Below are 18,557 nucleotides of genomic sequence, written 5' to 3'. Positions count from 1 at the left end.
CCTCGGTGGATGGCATGTGATAAAATCGACCCAGTCCGCACTGTGATAATTGATTACATCACACGGATGTATCAATTATCGCATGCAGGGACAGATACAACCTTTTTCACATTTTTTTTGTAAAAATAATATTAATATGAGTTGTGATCACATACATGTGTAATCTCATTGCGCCACTAGATGGCGACAAGCTGCTGATTTCCATGGAGAATACTGTAGACTGGGTCCTGAATTTATCTGATTGCACCGCATCATTGATTGCAGCCACCCTTTTCCTTGTGTGCATATCCTTCCGATAATCAAGTTAATGTTAGCGTCTTGATTTGTGACGTTCTCAGAAGTCCCCTTCGCCATAACGCCCTCATTCTCTAATGCCTTCGGGAAGCAAGTAGATTTTTTTTTTTTTACCTATTTTATTAGCTTTAAGTGATACTAAAATAATGTGAACAACGCAGGTGTGTCCAGACCATTTTCGGGCCGGCTGCATGACATCACACACAGCCGCTCTGAGGAAAAAAAATGGCGCCGGACCCCCTGCGCAGGCAGGGACCAACCTCAAATCAATGCATTCGTAATAAAATTGTGAACGCATCACGGGGCGGCGCGTCACACATGCAGATCGGCCTTGTCTTGTGTTGGGCATGTGAGTAGATGGATGCAGATATTGCTGCGGAAGCAAGATCTGTGTCCGTCTCTGAATAACCCCCTTAGTGTCTCAGTCCCATGCTCAAAATGAACGTGTTGCAGTTTGTATGCTGAGCAGACTTCTCAGACAAGAAACTAGGCAAAGCAGAATATCCTGACCTGCAGGATACTGACAGATGTGACTTGCTTGCTGAGTAGCTGTAATCAGGAATGGGGTAACAGGTGAGTAACCCAGCGGCAGCGGACACTGGGATGTTTTGTGACATAATTGTCACGAGCAACATTAAGGTGACTGATAACAGAGAACAGTTTTATTCTTCTATAGGTAACTAAAGGTAATGGGGTTTTGCCCAGAGCATCCAATCAGATTGTAGCTGCCATTTTCCTGGCAAGGTTGAGAAAATGAAAGCAAACTCCTTATTGGCTGCTGTGGGCAGCACCATTTTTTCCACATAGTTTATGCAAAATGTCTCCTATAATAATGAGCGTGAGGAAGAAGTGGTTTTATGGTCTTAACATTTATCATCCTACTACGAACCAGCACAGAACCTAATAATACTTTCTCATATAACGCCTCAGTGATGTCCCTGGTTCCTAGAAAACTGATGAACTCCCTTGACATGAATATGGCTTTAGACCAGGAGCAAAATTTACTAACGTTTGATTTTGGTGTTTCAAGGGATTTGGCATTCGATTTCCATTCGATTTGGATTGAACAGATTTACTAAAGACCCAATTGAATGTCAAGTCATTTCTAAAGCCAAGTTCAACTTACTTCACAATAGAAATCAAATTTCTGAAATACATCAATGTTTTCCCATAGCCCAACAAAAAAATCCCCTAATTTACTAAAATTTGATTTAAAATCTAAATCGAACTCCAAATTGAACCTCACATCCACAACTGTTTACAATGATGTTAGACATTCGATTTTGGCTTTTAAACACCATTCTAATGGTAGGAAATTGATAGTGATGACCTTTTAAGTACCCAAAAGCATGTAGGGCAGTGTGGAAGTAGTAATAATGGATGGCCAAGGTTATGGTATGTTGTGGACCTACCTACAGAATTCAAATCACCACCTGACTGAGATAACCCTGGAGGATCAATCAGAGCACCATCAGCAGCTTTATGAGTTGAATGGTGCACATATTTATACTTATAGACATCATACTTATTCCATGAATGTGCAATACATAGCACCAGAGCACAATATTGGGCAATTCTGCTGGAAATATAGAGACATTTTAAATCATGAGTGTTGTAACTGGCTATCCTGATTCAACCCATGATGCCTATATCCTCAGTTATTCATCCCTGTCTGCAAAATTTTTTGTGGGACAAATGCCAGGGGGATGGTTGTTGTGTTAGATACCAGTATGTAATAATAAAGCAGCTAATAGCAAATGTTACTATACTGTTCTAATTTGTTCCCCTTTCACCAAAAAAGGTAATTTAGGCTATGGCTGTTGCTTTTGGCTTCTGACTCCTTTGTCAAATCCACAAACTCCTGCTGAGCATAAGTATGAAGAGGTACATATAGCCACCCAATCCATGACAGAGTGCATCTTTGTTTTTGTTTTGTTTTTTGTGTTTTTAATTTTTGGAAGGCATAGTATTATGGGGGTCATTCCGAGTTGTTCGCTCGTTGCCAATTATCGCAACGGAGCGATTAAGGCAAAAATGCGCATGCGCATGGTTCGCAGTGCGCATGCGGTTAGTATTTTAACACAAAACTTAGTAGAGTTACTCACGCCCAAACAAAGATTTTTCATCGTTGAAGTGATCGGAGTGTGATTGACAGGAAGTGGGTGTTTCTGGGCGGAAACTGGCCGTTTTCTGGGAGTGTGCGGAAAAACGCAGGGGTGTCAGGGAAAAACGCGGGAGTGTCTGGAGCAACGGGGGAGTGGCTGGCCGAATGCTGGGCGTGTGTGTGATGTCAAACCAGGAACGAAACTGACTGAACTGATTGCTATGTGTGAGTAAGTCTCGAGCTACTCGGAAACTGCTAAGAAATTTCTATTCGCAATTCTGCTAATCTTTCGTTCGCAATTCTGCTAAGCTAAGATACACTCCCAGAGGGCGGCGGCTTAGCGTGTGCAATGCTGCTAAAAGCAGCTAGCGAGCGAACAACTCGGAATCACCCCCTATATCATTTGGCAAAAGTGTTCGATATTGTGCTCTGTTGCCGTCTATTGCATAATCCCGCATTAAATAAACCACTCCCTCCCCAAAAAATTATGCAATAAACAGGGAGCAGGCACATGTTTGTTTGTTTGTTTGTTTGTTTGTTTGTTTGTTTTTTAGCAACAACTTATTTGCATATAAAGTGGCAGGCAGACAGGAAGGCAGATTAGAGCTAAACTTATTGTCAACTATTTCAGTATTCAAAAAAATGTATAATAATCATCACTTAGGTTTTCATTTATAAAACAGTGTAAAGAGCAAGCTTCCCCTTTAATTAGTGTGCATGTGATACATTTGGACCAATAGGAAGCAATGAGGAAGTTCTGTTCGATTTTGCATTCGATTTTGCTGGGGATTTTAATGGGGATTTGAGGTTCGATTTCATAAATTCAACTCAAAATCCCTTCCCGAATTCGATTTGAAAATCGAATGCAAAATCGATTTTTAATAAATAATGGATTTTCCAAAAATTTTAGAAACTCAAAAGGAATCGATTTCAATCGATTTTGAAGATTCATACAGTGGTTTTCAAAATTGGATTTTAGTAAATATACCCTTAGGTCACAAACACCCTCCACAGTGTTTGTATCGCTGGTATATATATATTAGGTATTTTTGTGTAATACATGTATTATGTAATGTCCAGTATAGGGGATGCCGCATGCGTGTACACCCTAACATAACTTCTCTGTGTTCTTCTATTTCAGTAACAAACCTCTGATGGTAATACATCACTTGGAAGACTGTCAGTACTGTCAAGGTATATAACAATATCATACCACTCTACATACATACTGATCAGGAGCAACAATTGTTGTATTGCGCATATTTATCTGTCCTACTATTGTGGGGCTTATTAAGAGTTGGGTGAACAGTACACTAATTGTTCTCATGTGTAAGATTTGCGCAGTGTAAATGCATATTGATAGGTCTATATCTATCGCTTTGTGTATCGTTGACTTGAGCCAGAACGGGAGCTGGCAGGGGTGGGCAAGCATATGATGAGAACTGTAGAGCTGGGTACACACTAGGACGACAGATCGGCCATCCAACTGACCCGTCGACCTGACGATTGGTAAGTGCATACATACTTCGCAACTGACAGCCCGATGAGTTGTGCCTGACATCACAACTGAGCGGGCTTTTACATGTTGAGCCCAGTTGTGATGTCAGTCACCGGCGGACCCTGCTGTAATGGTACTGGTGGTCTGCAGTTCACGTCTGCGCTGCAGGGCCGACGCGCTATGTCTGTGAATGACGTAGTTCACAGACATATCCCTGAAACACACCCGTTGACACACCACGATATATCGGCAGTTCAATTGAACGACCGATATATCGGCCGGTGTGTAGTCAGCTTAAGGGGGGCGCGTGTACCCGGATCCCCACTGGGCCCTTCCAACAAGCCTGGGCCTAGATGATTAGTACCCTCTCAGCTCCCGTTCTCGGTGCCACTGAAAAATTTCTAGCGTAGTGTTCGCAAAGCATGTTAAACATGTCGGCATGATAACTTTAATTATGGGCCTTCTCCCATCAACATTTGGATTGTCGACAGCATAAGTATTAGCAATTTAAGTACATCCCCATTATTAGATGACAACTATTTATATTCATGTAACATCACCCAGATCTCATTTCCCATCAGCACTGAAGAAAGTGTTTGCAGAAAATGAAGAACTTCAAGAATTAGCCAAAGAAAGTTTTATATTGCTCAATCTCATGGTAGGTGGCCGCTCTGTGTTACTCTGCATCAGTAGTGGTATTACTGCGGTTATTATTCTCACACTTTTATCTCTCTGCCACCCCATATTGATCAATATATTTATTATCTTAGCGTGACTTGTTAATTTCATCTTCAGGCGTCTGACTACATTATGTGCAGGCATTAATAATAAGCCATTACTCAGTGTCATTAAATATATACACGGAGACTTATTGGTGGGGAAAAGTGTCAGCATTATTTAAATAACAGGATTTTAATACCTACCGGTAAATCCTTTTCTCCTACTCCGTAGAGGATGCTGGGGTCCACTTATTGACCATGAGGTATAGACGGTTCCGCAGGAGCCATGGGCACTCTTAAGACTTTTCAATGGGTGTGAACTGGCTCCTCCCTCTATGCCTCTCCTCCAGACTTCAGTTATAGGAACTGTGCCCAGGGAGACGGACATTTCGAGGAAAGGATTTACTTTAATACTAGTGCTGAGATACATACCAGCTCACACCTCAACCATGCCGCACACATGGCAATCAACATAACACACGCCAACAGGCAAGAACCAACAAGCTGAAACTAACATAACACAACTTGTGTATAACTAAACTGTAGGTAAAGTACGCACTGGGACGGGCGCCGCCGCCCAGCATCCTCTACGGACTAGAAGAAAAGGATTTACCGGTAGGTATTAACATCCTGTTTTCTCATACGTCCTAGAGGATACTGGGGTCCACTTATTGACCATGGGGTTTATACCAAAGCTCCAGTACAGGCAGGAGAGTGCGGATGACCCTGCAGCACCGATTGACCAAACTTGAGGTCTTCATCGGCCAAGGTATCAAACTTGTAAAATTTTGCAAACGTGTTTGACCCCGACCAAGTAGCTGCTCAGCAAAGTTGTAATGCCAAGACCTCCTGGGCAGCCGCCCAGGATGAGCCCACCTTCCTAGTGGAATGGGCCTTCACCGATTTCGGCAACGGCAATCCAGCCGTAGTATGAGCCTGCTGAATCGTACTTCTGATCCAACGTGCAATAGTCTGCTTGGAAGCAGGACACCCAATCTTGTTGGGAGCATACAGGACAAACAAAGACTCTGTTTTCCCAATTCGAGCTGTTCTAGCGACATAAATATTCAAAGCTCTAACCACATCTAGAGACTTTGACTCAGTGAACGTGTCAGTAACCACTGGCACCACAATAGGTTGGCTTATGTGGAAAGAAGAAACCACCTTTGGAAGAAAATGTTGGCGAGTTCGCAACTCTGCCCTATCTTCATGGAAGATCAGGTAAGGGCTCTTGTGAGACAAGGCCCCCAATTCAGACACCCGCCGTGTGGATGCCAATGCCAAAAGCATCACCACTTTCCAAGTGATAAACTTCAACTCTATCTCTCGTAGAGGCTCAAACCAATCCGATTGAAGGAACTGCAACACCACATTAAGGTCCCATGGTGCCACTGGAGGCACAAATGGAGGCTGGATGTGCAGAACGCCTTTAACGAAGGTCTGAACCTCTGGAAGTGAGGCCAATTGTTTTTGGAAGAACACTGACAAGGCCGAAATCCGGACCTTGATTGACCCCAATCGGAGGCCCGCCTCCACACCAGCCTACAGAAAATGGAGAAAACGTCCCAAGTGAAACTCTTCCGTCGGAGCCTTCTTGGATTCACACCAAGACACATACTTTCTCCAAATACGGTGGTAATGTTTCGACGTTACTCCTTTCCTGGCCTGAATAAGTGTGGGAATTACTTCTTTCGGAATACCCTTACGGGCTAGGATCCGGCGATCAACAGCCATGCCGTCAAACGTAGCCGCGGTAAGTGCTGATACACGCACGGCCCCTGCTGCAGCAGGTCCTCGCGAAGAGGAAGAAGCCGAGGATATTCTATAAGCAACTCCTGAAGATCTGGGTACCAAGCCCTCCTTGGCCAGTCTGGGGCAATGAAGATTGCTCGAACCCTTGTTCTTCAAAGGATCCTGAGAACTTTTGGGATCAGCGGAAGTGGAGGGAAGACATACACTGACTGGAATACCCACTGGGTCACTAGCGCATTCACTGCTATTGCCTGAGGTTTTCTCTACCTGGAACAATATTTCTGAAGCTTCTTGTTGAGACGAGATGCTATCATGTCTACTTGAGGAACTCCCCAAAGACTTGTCACCTCTGCGAAGACTTCTTGGTGGAGGCACCACTCTCCTGGATGGAGATCGGGTCTGCCGAGGAAGTCTGCTTCCCAGTTGTCCACTCCAGGAATGAAAATGGCTGACATAGCTTTTGCATGCCTTTCTGCCCAGAGGAGGATCTTTGTCACCTCTGCCATTGCTGCTCTGCTTTTCGTTCCGCCCTGCCTGTTTATGTACGCGACTGCTGTTACATTGTCCAACTGGATCTGCACGGGATGATCTTGAAGAAGATGTACCGCTTGTCGGAGGCCGTTGTAAATGGCTCTCAATTCCAGCACGTTTATGTGAAGGCAGGCTTCCTGACTTGACCATTTTCCTTGGAAGCTTTCCCCCTGAGTGACAGCTCCCCAGTCTCGGAGACTTGCATCCGTGGTTACCAGGACCCAGTCCTGAATCCCGAATCTGTGTCCCTCTAGTAGGTGCGGAGTGTGTAGCCACCACAGGAGTGAAATCCGGGCTTTTGACGACAGGACTATTTTTCGGTGCATGTGAAGGTGGGATCCCGACCACTTGTTCAACAGGTCCCACTGGAAAACTCTGGCATGGAACCTGCCAAACTGTATGGCCTCGTAGGCCGCCACCATTTCCCCCAACAACCGAATGCACTGATGGTTCGACACACTGGATGATTTCAATACTTGTTTTACCATTTTCTGGATTTCCAAAGCCTTTTCCACCGGAAGAAATACTCTCTGAACTTCCGTGTCCAGAATCATCTCGAGAAAAGACAATCTTGTTGTCGGTTCCAATTGTGACTTTGGATAATTTATGATCCAACCGTGTTGTTGGAGTATCGACAGGGAGAGCATGATGTTTTGAACAACTGCTCCCTGGATCTCGCCTTTATCAGGAGATCGTCCAGATAAGGAATTATATTGACTCCTTTTTGATGAAGGAGGACCATCATCTCCGCCATCACCTTGGTGAATACCCTCGGTGCCGTGGAGAGACCGAAAGGTAACGTCTGAAACTGGTAATGGCAATTCTGAACCGCAAATCTCAGATAGGCCTGGTGAGGAGGATAAATGGGAACATGCAGATAAGCATCCTTGATGTCTACCGACACCATGTAATCCCCCTCCTCCAGACTGGAAATCACTGGCCGGAGTGATTCCATCTTGAACTTGAACCGTTTCAAGTAGAGATTCACATTTTTTAGGTCCAGGATCGGTCTGACCGAGCCGTCCGGCTTCGGAACTACAAAGAGGCTTGAATGAAACCCCTCCCCTTGTTGCGGCAAAGGCACCAGGACTATGACCTGGTCCTGACATCATTTTTGGATTGCCGCTGTTACTGCTTCTCTTTCTGGAAGAGAAGCTGGCAATGTTGATTTGAAAAATCGGCATGGGGGAACGTCTTGAAACTCCAGCTTGTATCCCTGGGATACTATTTGCAATACCCAGGGATCCAGGCCAGACAGAATCCAACCTTGGCTGAACAGTTTAAGACGTGCCCCCACCCGAGCGGCCTCCCCCAAGGGAGTTCCAGCGTCATGCTGAAGATTTGGCAGAAGTAGGGGTAGACTTCTGCTGCTGGGAACCTGGAGCCGCTGTGGGCTTCTTTCCCCTTCCTCTCCCCCTTCCTGTAAAGAAGGGGGAAACCTCTCGCTCTTTTGTATTTATTGGGCTGAAAGGACTGCATGTGTGTGTGATAGGTCTTTTTTGCCGGTGCAGGTGCAGAGGGCAAAAACGTTGACCTACCTGCGGTAGCCGCCGAGACTAACGCATCCAGACCATCGCCAAATAAGATCACTGGCGAATCCACAATGCCCGCCTAGCTGATACCGCCATGGTAGCGGCTTGTGAACTCAAGAGTCTAATATCTTTCATCGCTTCTAGCATGTAGGCAGCAGCGTCTTTGATATACCCTAACTTAAGGAGTATCTCATCTTTATCAACCGTGTCAATTTCTGATGACACGCTGTCTGACCATTTTTCAATAGCGTGACTGACCCACGCGCAGGCAATAGTGGGTCTGAGCAGTGTACGATTGGCAACATAAATGGATTTCAATGTAGTTTCCATCTTACGGTCAGCTGGCTCTTTTAGTGAAGCCGTGCCAGGTGCAGGGAGAATAACCTTCTTTGGAAACCTGGATAGTGCACTGTCTAACACAGGGGGCGATTCCCATTTTTTCCTGTCCTCTGCTGGGAAAGGGTAAGCTACCTGAATCCGCTTAGGAATATGACATTTTTTCTCAGGATTCACCCACATCCCTGCAAAGAGAGCATTTAGCTCGTGGGAAGGAGGGAACGTGACTTTGGATTTCTTTTCCTTACATAAATAAGCCTTCTCCTGAGGTACAGGCGAGGCTTCTGTAACTTCTAACACGTCCCTTATAGCCACAATCATATATTGTATATTTTTTGCCAATTTATGATCTATTTCTCTAGAGTCACTATCGTCGACACAAGAATCAGAGTCTGTGTCGGTATCAGTATTCACAAATGGTCTCTTATGTGACTCAGAGGGGCCGCCTGCAGAAGGAAAAACGGAGTCCTGAAAAATCACATCTTCCACAGATTTTCTCCAGCATTCAGTCTGAGATTCAGACTTATCTAACCTTCTGTTAATAAGATGCATACTGTCACGTATTTCTTTCACCCATGCAGGTTCTTGGTGTGCCGGTAGCGCCACCACATTATAACTCTGTGTCCCTAAAATGCCTTTCTCCGGGGAGGAACTCCCTGCCTCAGACATGCCTTACACGTGTACAGCACACACTCACAGACACACTGGGACTTATAAGGGGACAGATCCACAGCAAAATCTGTCAGAGCGACACAGTATAGGAGCAGCCAGTTCACAACCCCAGCGCCAGTATGTAATGTCTGTGAACACAGAATGCCCACAGACAACAGCGCTTTTATACAGTAATTCACACTAGTAATGCACCACAAAATGCTTTGTGCCCCCCTTATTTGCACCCTGTACCTGTTGACAGAAGTGGAAGAAAGGAACAGCGTTGTCTCTGCAGCTGAGGAGAGAGAGGAAATGGTGCTGAGTAGTGTGCTGGCTGCCTGAGGAAGAAGCTCCGCCCCCGCAAATGGCACGTTTTTCACTCAGCAAGGTCTGTTAATATTTATACTGGCGGGGGTAGGGCTGTGCTAGCAGCATCTTATGCCACCTTTGCGCCAGTTTAAGGTAATATTTTGCTGCCCAGGATGCCCCCCCCCCCCCGCGCCCTGCACCCTGCAGTGCTCTGTGTGTGTGGGCAGCAATGGCGCTCTACGCTCCCGCCAGCTGCGCCGTACCTCAGCCGTCACTTTAGTTGCTAGAATACCTATCTTCCCATACTCACCTGTCTTCAGACTTCTGGCTCTGTGAGGGGGGTGACGGCGTGCTGTGGGAGTGAGCATCTAGGCACAGCTAGCGTTCAGTTACCTTCAGGAACTAATGGTGTCCTGTCAGCCAGAAGCAGAGCCATGAAACTCTTCAGGAAGTTGGTTCCTACTTCTGCCCCCTCAGTCCCATGAAGCAGGGAGACTGTTGTCAGCAGTTCTCCTTGAAAATAAAAAACCTAACATAAGTCTTTTTCAGAGAAACTCAGTAGAGCTCCTCAGAGTGCATCCAGTCTCCTGGGCACATTTCTAAAACTGAAGTCTGGAGGAGGGGCATAGAGGGAGAAGCCAGTTCACACCCATTGAAAAGTCTTAAGAGTGCCCATGGCTCCTGCGGAACCGTCTATACCCCATGGTTAATAAGTGGACCCCAGTATCCTCTAGGACGTATGAGAAAATAAGCGAAAAAATGGTGGTGAAGAGAGAACAGCACTGAGGACATGGGTTCGATTCCCACCATGGCCCTAACTGTGTGGAGTTTGTATATTCTCCCCGTGGGTTTCCTCTGGGTACTCCGGTTTCCTCCCACAATCCAAAAATATACTGATGGGTTAATTGGCTTCTGACAAAATTAACCCTAGTATGAATGTGTGTGCGTATAAATATGCTAGGGAATATAGAGTGTAAGCTCCACTTGGGCAGGGACTGATGTGAATGGCCAAATAATACTCTCTGTAAAGTGCTGCGAAAAATGTGTGCGCTATATAAATAACTGGTAGTGATAATTATAATAATAACAGCCCTACACAGCTGTGCTGCGATCAGCTCACTCCCCCAATCAGGCCTAGACGGGGGGACCTCTGCCCATCATACACACGAGTTATACAAACTTCCTTCCCAGTTTCCTCCCATTCCAACCACACTAGCAATAGGTTTCTATGGGGCTGCTGTATTGTGAGATTTACAAAGCTCTGGAATGTGCATCATTAGCCATTGTGGCTTATGGGCTACATACTGTACAGCAGATTTTTCCAGGAGAGGGATCCTCCGGACCAACCCCCAGGTAATAGCCAATCACAGGTGCATGGAATGATGACACCGCATGCACTGTAGGCCGTCTGAGGTCTCGCAGTTCAAAGTAAAGTGACTGCTGATGCCATAAGTTTACTTGACTCATAACAGATACTGGCCCAAATGTATTAAGCTTTAGCAAGAGATAAAGTGGAGACGGATAAAAAGAGATAAAGTACCAGCCAATCAGCTCCTAACTGCCATGTCACAGGCTGTTTGAAAAATGACAGTTATGAGCTGATTGGCTGGTACTTTATCTTTCTTTATCCGTCTCCACTTTGCCTCTTGCTAAAGCTTAATACATTTGGGCCTCTGACTCTTATCGGAGTGGGCACAGCTATAGTGGGTGTAAGGGGTGTCACTGCTATGGGTACCAGTGGCTTGGTGCGGCCCAGACACAGGTCATATATATCATATAGTTGTCTACTAAGTTCCCACAATTGCCTGCTAAACAATAGGGTCTGACCCATTGCCAGGCCTCAGTAGGGTGGCGTTACATTTTTAGTGAATGATGTGCATAGCGGATGTTATAATAGTAAGAGCGGCCTGTAAGGTGCAGAAACTGAACTGGGCCCTGTAATGTGGTATAAAATGAACTGGTGGGCACTCTAATGTTACATAATATGAACAGGGGGCACTGTAATGTGGCACAGTAATGTGGGACAACGGACGAACTCGGACTTTTTTTAAAGGGGCAATCATTTACAAGCCTAAACCATGCCTTGTAAATGATTGCCCCTTTAAAAAAACGTCAGAGATCGTCTGTCATCCCGCAGGGCCGCCGAACACGGTCTTCATTACATCCCACCCTGTATCTTAACTAACAATAACGGATGATTGCTCAGTTACATGTATACTTTGGGAACAATGTAAATTTCTTGTTTGATTACACCATCAATATAGGTCATTTCATTGCTCCTCTTTGCAAATGGAGAAATAGGATCTCAGAATTGATCTGAGAAGCCCACAAGCCGAGCGCACATTAATCTAGTGTGATATACATCTTACACAATGGCTGCTGCAGTTATTACATGTCTTACACAATGGCTGCTGCAGTTATTATTACATGTCTTACACAACGGCTGCTGCAGTCATTACACGTCTTACACAATGGCTGATGCAGTTATTACACGTCTTACACAATGGCTGATGCAGTTATTACACGTCTTACACAATGGCTGCTGCAGTTATTACATGTCTTACACAATGGCTGCCGCAGTTATTATTACACATCTTACACAATGGCTGCTGCAGTTATTACATGTCTTACACAATGGCTGCCGCAGTTATTACACATCTTACACAATGGCTGCTGCAGTTATTACATGTCTTACACAATTGCTGCTGCAGTTATATTACACGTCTTACACAATGGCTGCTGCAGTTATTACATGTCTTACACAATGGCTGCTGCAGTTATTACACATCTTACACAATGGCTGCTGCAGTTATTACATGTCTTACACTATGGCTGCTGCAGTTATTATTACACATCTTACACAGTGGCTGCTACAGTTATTACGCCTCTTACACAATGGCTGCTGCAGTTATTATTACATGTCTTACACAATGGATGCTGCAGTTATTATTACACCTCTTACACAATGGCTGCTGCAGTTATTACACGTCTTACATAGTGGCTGCAGATAGTACATGTCGACTCTTACACAATGGCTGCTGCAGTTATTACACGTCTTACACAATGGCTGCTGCAGTTATTACACGTCTTTCACAATGGTTGCTGCAGTTATTACACGTCTTACACAGTGGATGCAGATAATACATGTCTTACACAATGGCTGCTGCAGTTATTACATGTCTCACACAGTGGATGCAGATAATACATGTCTTACACAACGGCTGCTGCAGTTATTACATGTCTCACACAGTGGATACAGATAATACATGTCTTACACAACGGCTGCTGCAGTTATTACACATCTTACACAGCGGCTGCAGTTATTACATGTCTCACACAGTGGATGCAGATAATACATGTCTTACACAATGGCTGCTGCAGTTATTACACGTCTTACACAGTGGATGCAGATAATACATGTCTTACACAATGGCTGCTGCAGTTATTACATGTCACACAGTGGATGCAGATAATACATGTCTTACACAACGGCTGCTGCAGTTATTACACATTTTACACAGCGGCTGCAGTTATTACATGTCTTACACAGCGGCTGCAGATAGTACATGTCTTACACAATGGCTGCTGCAGTTATTACACATTTTACACAGCGGCTGCAGTTATTACATGTCTTACACAGTGGATGCAGATAATACATGTCTTACACAATGGCTGCTGCAGTTATTATTACATGTCTCACACAGTGGATGCAGATAATACATGTCTTACACAATGGCTGCTGCAGTTATTACATGTCTTACACAGCGGCTGCAGTTATTACATGTCTCACACAGTGGATGCAGATAGTACATGTCTTACACAGCGGCTGCAGTTATTACACGTCTCACACAGTGGATGCAGATAATACATGTCTTACACAACGGCTGCTGCAGTTATTACATGTCTCACACAGTGGATGCAGATAATACATGTCTTACACAACGGCTGCTGCAGTTATTACACGTCTTACACAATGGCTGCAGATAATACATGTCTTACACAACGGCTGCTGCAGTTATTACATGTCTCACACAGCGGCTGCAGATAATACATGTCTTACACAACGGCTGCTGCAGTTATTACATGTCTCACACAATGGATGCAGATAATACATGTCTTACACAACGGCTGCTGCAGTTATTACACATCTTACACAGCGGCTGCAGTTATTACATGTCTCACACAGTGGATGCAGATAATACATGTCTTACACAATGGCTGCTGCAGTTATTACATGTCACACAGTGGATGCAGATAATACATGTCTTACACAACGGCTGCTGCAGTTATTACACATCTTACACAGCGGCTGCAGTTATTACGTGTGTTACACAGTTTGCCTCTTCTTTCAGCATGAAACAACAGATAAAAACCTGGCACCAGATGGAAAATACGTTCCCCGTATTATGTTTGTCGGTAAGCAGAATACATTATATACAGAACTGAGATAATAGAAAGTTTCTGCATCATCTATATGACATACAGTATATGCCCCCTTATGCCTGTACTGTAATGCAAGAAAAATAATGGCACTTTATGTCTTCTGCACAGATCCGTCCCTTACAGTGAGAGCTGACATCACAGGACGTTACTCAAATCGTCTTTATACTTATGAACCACAAGACTTACCAATTTGTAAGTAATGCTAGTATCTTTAGCAACTCCGCCCTTAGGTTGTGTTCACTTGAAATGATCTAGGTGGTGATTTTCCACTTTTAATCCCCCACCCTGTAACAATGCCGACCTTTCCCGGGGCTTACCCTTATGCAGCAGTGGAGTCTATACAGGGTGCATTGATAATGATATCCTTTAGACCAGTGGTTCAAAAACTCGGTCACCAGGACACTACACAGTTCACGTTTTCCAGATCACCTGGCAGGTGCACTGTGTATCACCAACTGTCATATTTTAAAAATCCACAGGTGACCAGGAAAACATGAACTGTGTGGGTACTGAGGTCCAGGTATAAGAACCTGTGGTTTAGACTAATGTGTTGTTTGGGGTTGCACTGGAGCCAGGGGTCTGCAGAGGTGGTGTCCTGGGCAAAGAGTGGGTGCTAGGGGCACAAGATGAAGAATGCGTGTCTGTAGTGATTTGTGTAGAAGCCATATTGTTTTGTCAAATGACAAATAAAACCTAACAAGATACACCTGCTGGGCTGACATTCAAAGCATGCAAAAACAATGCAAACCAAATAAATGCATTCACTTTACATTACTCCACAACAACTGAAGAGATAATAGGAATCAATAAAAGCTAAAATCAGGAATGTAGTTATGTATATAGGCTGCACAGCAAGACCACTAAACATATGAACAACATATAATACAAAGCGACACAAAACCTAGCGGGTAATTCAGATCTGATTGCTGCTGTGCGTTTTCACACAGCGGGCGATCAGATCCGAACTGCGCATACGTATGCACCGCAATGCGCCGATGCGTCGGACGGCTACAATGGGCTTCACCGATCAGCGCCGGGATGGTGCGAAGGATCTATTCGCACGGGCGTTCGCAGGGTGACTGACAGGAAGATGCCGTCTGTGGGTGGCAACTGACCGTTTTCAGGTAATGTCTGGAAAAATCGCAGGCGGGCTCAGCGTTTCAAGGAGGGTGTCTGACGTCAGCTCCGGCCCCGATCAGCAGGATTCAATCGCACTGGATATGTAGGTCCTGGGCTGCGCAGAGCCTGCACAAACTCATTTTGTACAGCTCTGCTACATATGCGATCGCACACTTGCACAGCAAAAATACCCTCCCCCTGTAGGCAGCGTCTATCTGATCGCAGGGCAGCAAAAAACGCAGCCCAGCGATCAGGTCTGAATTAGGCCCCTAGTCAAATACTTCAAAATAGCACTCATCCGCAAAAACAACTCAATGCAACATCATAGGACTTGCTATGCTAGTGACCCCTAAATCATATTTGCCCACTCTCCTGAAGTTGCGGGAGACTCCTGATATTTCAGGTAGTCCCCCGCACTCCCAGAAGAGCAGGCAGATCTCCTTCATCCCACCCACATCCTAGTGATAGCGTAGTTTTAATTTTAGCCCCTCCTATTCCCCCCGAGACCCACAGAAGTGGGGGCGGGGCTTGGAGGGGCACCACGCAGCATGGTGAAGTGAAGGGCGCATCCTTAGGTCGCTCCTGATGTCCAGCTTCCTGCTCCCAGCCTCCTATTCTGTGACATCATGAGATCAGGTATGCTTCCCTTTTCAATCTTCTTCATATTTCCTTACTAGGGGCCCGATTCAGACAGATCGCTGCTGTGCGTTTTTGCACTGCGGGCGATTATCGATAGACTGCACATGCGCGTCGCCAAACAATAACAGGCATCGCCGAACAGCGACAAGCTGATTGACAGGAAGAGGCGGTTTGTGTGTGGTAACTGACCATTTTCTGGGAGTGTCCGGGAAAATGTAGGCGTTCCCAAGCGTTTTCAGGAAGGGTGTGTGACGTCAGCTCCGGCCCACGATCAGCCTGTTCTCATCGCACTGTAAGAGTAAGTCCTGGGCTGCGCACACACTGCACACAGTGGAAAAATCATTAGATGGTGAGTGAGGTGCGAACAGATTTGCAGCTGGCCGCTGACTGAGGGACATTTTCGCACGGCGTACACATGCGATCACACACTTGCACGGGCAAATTTACACTCCCCTTGGGCGGTGGCTATCTGATTGCAGGACAGCAAAATTAACAGTCCAGTGATCAGGTCTGAATTAGGCCCTATAACCAGTGCAGTGTCACTAATTACACCCCTTTTACCACCCACTTTCTCCTTGAACCTAAATAATTTTCCAAAATAATTTAATGTAAACTATGTATCACCTGACACAGACCAATGATGCACAAAAGTGACTGGAAAACCGGCAGAGCCACACAGATGAAATGAAACTATACCTCCACAACATATAACAACTGCTGGAACACACAATAGGAAAGCCAGCAAAGTCACTACTTTTAAACTAGCCAATAAAATAGTAGTATTTTATAACCAAATCATCCATTGGTAATAAATATTGAAAGTTTATGCACTGCAATTTCTACTTAAAGGAAGAAAACTCTGCAGAAACCACATACCAACGGGGAAACGCGTTACCATATACCGATGGTGAAACGCGTTACCACATACCGATGGTGAAATGCGTTAAGTACAACTTCCCCACATCCTCACATACCCCCTAACACTTAATTCCTCAACTTCACAATAAAAATGGCGACACCTTAGGGTATGAAAGGTTTCCATAAAACACTCAATCGCTATAAAAATAATTATTACTTACTAGGTGAGAGAAGAATGTTTTTTATAGTATGTAGTCATAGCACATTATACTACGGCTAAGCTGATTTGGCGTGTTTGCATGTTCTCCCGGTGTTTTTGCGTGAGCTTTCTCCAGGTACTCCACTTTCCTCCCAAACTGTAAAAACATTCAGTTGGTTAATTGACTTTAGGCAAAAAGGACTCATAGGGGGGAGATTCAATAATTTATTTGGGGCGCTCTAAATAATGTGCACACAACAGAGCTATTCAATTGTTGCTCTGATCGGGTGCAACTACCACAGTTATCCATTACCTATTGCTCTTGTCGTGCCCAATAGCACTAAGTTTAGCCGCGTAAAGAGGCTAAACCCGTCTAAATTTCTCTAACGTCCTAGTGGATGCTGGGGACTCCGTAAGGACCATGGGGAATAGCGGGCTCCGCAGGAGACTGGGCACTCTAAAGAAAGATTTAGTACTATCTGGTGTGCACTGGCTCCTCCCTCTATGCCCCTCCTCCAGACCTCAGTTAGAATCTGTGCCCGGCCAGAGCTGGGTGCTCCTAGTGGGCTCTCCTGAGCTTGCTAGAAAAGAAAGTATTTTGTCAGGTTTTTTATTTTCAGAGAGCTTCTGCTGGCAAAAGACTCTCTGCTACGAGGGACTGAGGGGAGAGAAGCAAACCTACTCACAGTAGCTAGGTAGCGCTTCTTAGGGTACTGGACACCATTAGCTCCAGAGGGATCGAACACAGGTACCTAACCTTGATCGTCCGTTCCCGGAGCCGCGCCGCCGTCCCCCTCGCAGAGCCAGAAGAACAGAAGCAGCAGAAGCATGAAGACATCGAAATCGGCGGCTGAAGACTCCTGTCTTCACTTAAGGTAGCGCACAGCACTGCAGCTGTGCGCCATTGCTCCCACAGCACACCGCACACTCCGGTCACTGTAGGGTGCAGGGCACAGGGGGGGGCGCCCTGGGCAGCAATTAATTACCTTTTAGGCAAAAATAGACATAAATACAATCTGGGACTGTATATATGCCCGAGCCCCCGCCATATTTTACACATTAAAGCGGGACAGAAGCCCGCCGCTGAGGGGGCGGGGCCTTCTTCCTCAGCACACCAGCGCCATTTTCTCTTCACAGCTCCGCTGGAAGGACGCTCCCCAGGCTCTCCCCTGCAGTATACAGGTGCAATAGAGGGTAAAAAGAGAGGGGGGGCACATAAATTTAGGCGCAGAAATATATTTAACAGCAGCTACGGGGTAAACACTAAGGTACAGTGTAATCCCTGGGTTATATAGCGCTAGGGTGTGTGCTGGCATACTCTCTCTCTGTCTCCCCAAAAGCCTTGGCGGGGTCCTGTCCTCAGTCAGAGCATTCCCTGTGTGTGTGCTGTGTGTCGGTACGCCTGTGTCGACATGTTTGATGAGGAAGGATACGTGGAGGCAGAACAAGTGCAGCTGAGTGTGGTGTCGCCGCCGACACCTGATTGGATGGATATGTGGAAGGTGTTAAATGATAATGTAAACTCCTTGCATAACAAATTGGATAAAACTGTAACCTTGGGACAGTCAGGGTC

The 18,557-nt window shown here is 45.5% G+C and overlaps 1 protein-coding gene across 2 annotated transcripts in view; it reads left to right on the top strand.

Moving 5' to 3' along the window:
* Positions 1-18,557, top strand: part of LOC134929462 (anterior gradient protein 3-like) — a 46,546-nt gene that overhangs the window by 22,262 nt on the left and 5,727 nt on the right. For both annotated transcript variants that reach the window (XM_063925080.1, XM_063925081.1), the window contains 4 exons: positions 3,540-3,592; positions 4,478-4,554; positions 14,079-14,142; positions 14,278-14,361. In XM_063925080.1, coding sequence (XP_063781150.1) covers positions 3,540-3,592; positions 4,478-4,554; positions 14,079-14,142; positions 14,278-14,361 — 278 coding nt within the window. The remainder of the gene's footprint in view (positions 1-3,539; positions 3,593-4,477; positions 4,555-14,078; positions 14,143-14,277; positions 14,362-18,557) is intronic.

The sequence above is a fragment of the Pseudophryne corroboree genome, chromosome 5, assembly GCF_028390025.1.
Source record: "Pseudophryne corroboree isolate aPseCor3 chromosome 5, aPseCor3.hap2, whole genome shotgun sequence".
Taxonomy (NCBI): domain Eukaryota; kingdom Metazoa; phylum Chordata; class Amphibia; order Anura; family Myobatrachidae; genus Pseudophryne; species Pseudophryne corroboree.
Note: the sequence above shows the minus strand (reverse complement) of the source record. Positions and strands in the feature narration are given on the sequence as shown.